Below are 7,191 nucleotides of genomic sequence, written 5' to 3'. Positions count from 1 at the left end.
TGACTGAGGGCTGTCCTGAGTGTTTTGCTGGCCATACACCATGTGTATGATGTTACATTTTGGAAGAAAGCCCCAGGATTTTTTTTTTTTTTACTTTCTCAAACGTCAGCTGAAGTAATTTTCAAGACATGAGAAATATTTCATTCTCATTGTGAAATAATACAAGCCATGTGTCGTGGCTCTTGTCAAACTTTGACCGCTAATTAAAGCTCTCAAATTGTCCTTGGCAATTAAAAGTTCCATTGTGTGGCTGTCTGTGAAAATAAGAACTTCATTAACAGCTCTGAATTGCCTTCTCTGTACCAATGCAAACAGGGAGAAATTAGAATCAGGTTTTTGTTGTGTTTGGAGCTCCTTCCCCTGCTAGACATGAGGGCAGCCATGTGCCAGGGAGCTGGGGGTAAAGCAGCACAGAGAGGTGGGAATGGCTGCTGAAACATGAACTTTGCTAAACTCCACTTCCACTCTTTTTGAAAAGCACTGTTTTTTGCACCCCACTATAGGTGCCCAGGGCATGAATCTCTGTGAATATTACTTCTCAGTAATATTCATGATGACTGCTGTATTTTCTCAGGCTTGTACCCAAATAAGCTTATTTTTCTGATTACTTTCTGGGACCAAGTAGCCTGAGAGTGGTGGTTTATAAATTATTTTTATCTTTTTCATTCTGATTGTCCACTGATTAGAGCAATATTTTAAACAGATAATATCTTGTATCTCAGACTTTACATGCAAATCTGTCTTAAGTATAGCCATGTAAACATGAAGGTTTTCAATTAAAAAAAACCAAACAACAAACATTGAGAAATTATCAAGGTACTGGAGTGCTATTTACTTATAGGAAAATATTCTTCTTATTGGCTACTTAGTTGCCAATAAGAAGAATACAACAAGAAGAAAATCTTCTTCTTATTGGCTACATGCACCATATATCTCAATTCTTATTCAATTATGTCCATTTTTGTTTGATAAGTAAGTTAAAATGAAAAGGCAGGGGAGGCTGAATGGTGACACCTTATTATGAACTTCCCTATAATGAAAAATGCTTTTATTCCAAATTTTTATTTACTAAAGCATAGTAAGATAGTTATGCAAACAGTGCTAAAAATGATAAACAAAATACGCTCCAGTTAACACCATCACAATGGAGAAAACTCTAAATGGCTCAAGATTTAATGTTGATTTAGTTTTTTTAACAACTTGTAAAATTTTAATTTTGGCAAAGACGTGAAAACAACATGTAATTTGTGAATTACACATTATGTAAGGAATCCTAACAAATAACAGGAGGAAAATCTTGAAACAGCCCATCTCACACTGACTCATAAAGGTAAGCGCAATATGACAGGAGATCTTCGTCACAGACTTTCCAAAGTCTCCACTTTGCTTACACTACTGCATTTCCGTGTTTAAGTTATTTTTTCCATAATGAAGAACATTTGAGCAATAACAAGAAGTTTGGAATTTGTCCTTGCTTGGAAATTAATCTCTAGGATTTGCCAAGTTCCACATGTACTCACAGACTGAACAAAAAACTGCAGCTGCGTCTAAAATTTATATGATAAATATAAATTCATATAAAGTCTTAGAAAATTTGTCACATCAAAATGAGATCAAAATACTGGTTTTGCAAATCCAACTCCTCTTTGCAAATCTAGTTTCTTATTTTCTGTTGTTTTTCATTGCTATATTTGGAACATTTTTCAGTAATGGAGAGAGAATCAAAATTAGAAGTCTATGCATTTAGTAGAAAAAGTGAATAGGCACTGCAGTAGCTCCAGCATTTAAAGACCTTAGAATAAGTCTACAGAAGAAACTGTAACTTTATATAGAAAGGAGATTTAATTTATTGTGTCTTTACAACTTAATTCCTCATTTCAACCTATAGGAAGTATATAAAGCTCTGGCAATATTTCACAGTTTGCACAGATGTAATGGACCATGAATTGAAGGAATTTGAAGGGTTAGTTTAAAAATAAGAGTCAATAGTTAAGGTTTATTACAGTAAAAAGCATATCTGTCTATTGGCACCTTCAGCTGAGGATGCTCACATCATGTTGATTTATGTTTTAAATTAGAATGATCTTTAGTCTCACCATCTAGGCAGTCTTTCCTGTAGAAAGTAAACATTTTTAGAGCTGTGTAAGAATTTACAAATGCTAACTGACCCTCTCTGATCAGAATGATTAAACAAATCACAAACAAATGTGACTCTGCTGAATTATCACACACATTACAAGGTAGACAAATGTCTAAAATCCCGAAGGTGTCCAGAGTTCTGGCTCTTGATCCAACAGTTCAGCCATTAAAAATCTTCCTTTTAAGATGGATAGAGCCTTTAATGATTGGGACAAAATATATTTTTGGATCAGTATGTTTCAATGATTTCATTTTCTTTATTGAAATGTTTGTCAAATCAGCCTAATTATCTGCTATAAGTGTTCATCTGTTCTGTAACAACAGAGAAGGTTTTGGACATGACCTTTTCAGATAAAACTCTTTGTTCAGCTTTGTTGGATTTCTTCATATATACTATAGAGATGGCTAAGGAGAACTTAAACTCTGGTGCAGTTATTTACAATTCCCAAAGAATGATGCTGGTACCACCAGTGGTAATAGCCAAGCCCTACTAACTGCAGTTTACAGAGCTTGAAACAGCCAAATATGAAGGAGCCAATATAGGTTGGATGGAATGGAAAGATGATTCAAAGGCTAAAGCCTGCTTAGGGATTTGGGAGACCTGAACCAAGATCCCAACTCCTCCACTGAAACCCTGTCTGAAAAAGAGCAACTTTCTCCTGTCTGCATTGAGCACCTGCGGCTTCTGTAACAGCTCTTAAACTCTTAATTTTTCAAGTGAAGACAATAATCCACGTGAAAAATGAGAGAGTGGAGAAATGAGAATAATCCTGCCTGTAAATGTGGAAGGCCAGAAGGATCATCTGGCTGTTGATATCCTTGCCATTCCTCTGGCCATGGTCCCCACCTCTGTCAGACTGAACGGGGAGTCAGCTCTTTGCATGCCAAAGTCTTGATGATGGTTGTGGCAGCCTCAGTAAAAGAGAAGATGGGAGCAGAGGTAAGAAGAGGACAGGATAAAGAAGAATAAAAATATATGATTACTGTTTGCCATCTTCAGCTCTGAAATTCTCTGGACAGAGTCTGACCTCATATTACAAAAATCCTTCTCATATTTTGTCATGTTTCTGTAAGAACAGAATGGAGCCTAGTGTGACTGGAAAATATCAGTAGGTCAGATGTAGCTTGGATGTTACACTTATTTCTTGGGGTTTTTTCTTGCATGTATAAATGGTGCATGTGAATACCACAAACGCGTCATCACACTGAAGAGTCGGGAGAATGGGAATGAAACAGTTGGTGAGCTGACACTGTCTGTGCTGTGATGTGCAGAAGCTGCTGCAGGGGCTTTCCATTGTTGCTGGTGTCTGCATAGGACCTTGAGCTATCAACAAGCAGAGAAAAGCTACCAGAAATATTTCAGTACCCTTAGCTGCCTTAATTCTGTTTTAAACTTCCAAAAGGACTGAGGGCGGTCTATAGCACTCAGAAATGGGCCCTGAAAAGAAAGACCTCCAAACAGCTAAAATTCTGTTGTTTCAGCTCACTTTCCTTTGGTGTACTGGGAAGCCAAGTAAACATCTGGAAGCTGAACTTCTGACAAATCATTCCTTAGTGACAGGATACAGGCTAGAGAAGAAAATGCCAGGAAATCACATTTCTCAAAGTACTTTATTTTCTTTTGTACATGCTTACTGCACAGCAAAAAAAAATGGTGCCTATATATTTACATTATTTAAATTAATATGATATTAACATAATAACATTTTAATATTTTACTTCTCAGTACCAAATACTCAAAAATAATTTCTGTTGCCTCAATAACCTGTTGCCTCAATAACCTCTGTGGGGTTCATTTTGTCTAAGAGTTGCATGAACAGCATGCTCATGGATGAGAGATTATGATAACACTGCATATAGCAGAAAGCCTTGCAGTGTTTCATCATAATTGTCCCCATTGCTTCAGACAGTAAAAAGGATGAGCAATAGAAGTATTTATGACATAGGATTATACTGGCTTATCAAAGAAAAACCATGGAAATTGCCTATAAATCATATATAGTGATCTAAATCCCTTAGTCTTTAAATCACATTTGCACACATATTTTGTAGTTTAGTTATTTGAAGGTTTAATACAAATTTCCCATTTTAAATGAACTTTATTGCTCCATTCAAGCTCTCACAGATAAAGACCATGTAGCTGCCATCTGAGTTTACTCATGTCACCAAACGCCATTTCCCTTGGTAGCTCTAGAAGCTGTAACCTTAAGAGCTTTGAAAAGAATGAAGAGTGTTAGTTTCAGCATAACTTAGATCATCTTCCACTCAGTTTTGATCAAGGTTCCTAGAGGTTAAAGTGCATACAGACAATTCAGTACACTGTGAGTCCCTTTATGTGTATAATCAACTTAGCTCAAAAATACAGTCCAACTGGGGAAAAGCTATCTTGTATTAAAATCTCACAGATTAACTCCACAAATAAAATGTAGGTATTACTAGAATCTGAATACTTGCACACTGAGATTTCAAGACCCCTGCTATCTTCAGTTAGATTTCTAATGTAGTTAGGTGATGCTCTCCTTCATATTCTCAGTTTCTTCTGTTTGTGAGATTATACCAGTTGTGCTGAGATTTTATATATCCATTGAATAACATTAATTATGCTTTGTAAATACTAAAAACCTGAGTCTCTGAGCTGAAGTGTAAGCATGAATATAAATAGCATCCACTCACTCAAAAAGAGTAAGGGAATACTTTCATTTCAAGGTAGAAGGGGTAAAGAATCTTCTTCTACGAAGAAAACTCAGCTAACTTCATGCAGTGGGTGCAGGTTCCCTTCCACTACTGCTTTACCTTTTTTCCAGCTGCTTTTCATACCTACTTGCTCATGTAAATCTGTAACAAACTGGAGCAGCTGCAAAAAGGCACTTCTTGTCAATGAAAAAATCAGATCGTTTCAGAAGACTGAAGAGAGAAGTTAAAAGCCCAAAAGATGGACACATCTAAAAATGCATCCTACAGGATTCACTTAACAGAACTTACCCAAATGCAAGCCCCTCCCAGATCAAAAACCTTATCTAACACGCTATTATGGGTACCATACATAGCTGCAGAATCTTGACAATTGCTTCTGTGCTGGGGCTCTGTTTGGAGAATTGTATGTACACCTTAGCAAACATTCCAAGTGATGCATGTGCCAAGTATCATTCAGCCATGAAAATGTAAGCAAGCTACAAAATAGGATTCAATCATGAAAAACATCCAGTAACATTAGAAGCAGGTATCTTTATGGAATTTCCACTAAGATCAAACCACACTTTTCCCTCACGTAATGAACACTACCACATGTTTACTCTGTGGACCCATAGCAGACGGATATTAGTGGAGACTGACATGTTAGAAGGCTTTCTTCCTTTAAGGATTTTCTAAAATTATGCTACTGGCGTAATGACAAAACAGACTTTTTCCTTGGGTATTCACTTGAAATGGAAGTTCTTAAAGTGTCCAGGGAGTTTTCCATCTGCACAGACTGTGATTTCCTGCACCTCTTTGTGAACAAGTCCTTGTAGAATTCCACAGCCTTCTTCTGGAAGTTTTTCCCAACAATCACATACAAGACTGGGTTCAGGCAGCTGTTGCTAAAGGAGCAGTATGTGGCTATCTGGGTCAGTATGTCGTTGATGTCCTCCAGGCACTTGAGAGTGGGTGAGAAGTAACGGATTGTGTCGATGAATGTGCTGATCTGGAATGGAAGCCAGCAAATGATGAACAGCAGGAGCACAGCAAAGACCAGCATGGTGGCTCTTCTCTCTGTCTGGACTACCTTCATTTTTCGTAGCTCACTGCTTCGTAGGGCTTTGATGATTTGCACAGTGCAATAGGTAATTACACAGAATGGGATCACAAACCCCACAATATTCAGCAAGGAGTTGTTTGTGGGCTCCCAGAAGCTAGCTGGGTAAAGAAGAACACAGGCTGTGATGTTGTACTCTTCAAAATAATGCAAATTTCGAAACACCATTGTAGGCGAACACATGAGCAGTGCACATGTCCAAATTACAAAACAATTCCATTTGGCACAGACAGTTCGTCTCATCCGTCCAAGGGACATGGTTTTCACCAGGGCCAGGTAGCGGTCAATGCTCACTAGTGTCAGGAAATAAATGCTAGAATATAAATTCATGTAACTCATAATGTTGATGGCTTTACAGAGAAACTGGCCAAAAGGCCAATGAAAATTATTAGAAATATTCATGGCCCAGAAAGGTAAAGTACAGACCAACATTAGGTCAGCAAAAGCCATGTTTGCTAGGTAAATTTCAGCCACTGTGCAGCTACTCTTGTGGAAACACAGGACAGTGAGCACAAAGGAATTTTCTATTGATCCCAGAATAAATATAAACCAGAGAAATGCAGGCTGAAAATCCTGTAGCCATTTCCACACATCTGCACTAACACATTCATATTGATCTATCTGATGCACTCCTGAATTATTGTGGGAATATTCTGGACTGACTGTGAGCGCCCGGGTAGTTGTGTTGTACAGCTGCGTAACATTTTCAGCTGTGATGGAAACCATTTCTGTGAAGAGAAAAATAGATGACATGAGATTGCTGGATCTAGCTCATTGCTGCAAAAGACACAATAAGAAAAGCTGTCTTTTGCTTTTCCTAATGTCCTCAAGCATAGCTTTTGAACAGACTTGCAGTTCCCTGGGCTGCTTCTCACAGACACTGGGTGTGTCTGTAGAATGTTTTACAGACTGCATTGCTATGGACTGCCTGGACCAATTTTAGTAAAACAGAGGGAATGTAGCAACAACAGATATTGTTATGAATGGGTTAACTGAAGAGAATATTTAGAAGCCTTTATTCTCTAGAACTGAGCTGCAGCAAGTCTTTGTTAATTCTTTGAGGATATTCATCATTATTTTGTCTTCTTATCTTTTTATTTCTTTAGCCATGGTCTCCTAAAGGGCAGGTGTACCTTGTGTATCAGGTTGCTAGATCTGTGTCACATCCTGCAACATTTGACACCCTCCCCTGTAAAGCAAGAATTGAGTGGAATTCAGTAGTGCTTCCTCCCCAGAGAACACCCCCTATTTTCCCAAAT

At 37.8% G+C, this 7,191-nt stretch overlaps 1 protein-coding gene across 1 annotated transcript; it reads right to left on the bottom strand.

The window, feature by feature from the left end:
* Nucleotides 1-5,293: 5,293 nt before the first annotated feature.
* BDKRB2 (bradykinin receptor B2) lies at nucleotides 5,294-6,660 on the bottom strand. Its single transcript, XM_030950098.1, has one exon. The coding sequence runs from the start codon at nucleotides 6,656-6,658 to the stop codon at nucleotides 5,516-5,518; it is 1,143 nt and encodes a 380-aa protein (XP_030805958.1). The 5' UTR covers nucleotides 6,659-6,660; the 3' UTR covers nucleotides 5,294-5,515.
* Between the last annotated feature and the right edge of the window lie 531 nt (nucleotides 6,661-7,191).

This window comes from Camarhynchus parvulus, chromosome 5 (genome assembly GCF_901933205.1).
Source record: "Camarhynchus parvulus chromosome 5, STF_HiC, whole genome shotgun sequence".
Classification (NCBI taxonomy): Eukaryota; Metazoa; Chordata; class Aves; order Passeriformes; family Thraupidae; genus Camarhynchus; species Camarhynchus parvulus.
The sequence above is the reverse complement of the archived record's forward strand: the minus strand, read 5'-3'. Positions and strand labels throughout refer to the sequence as shown.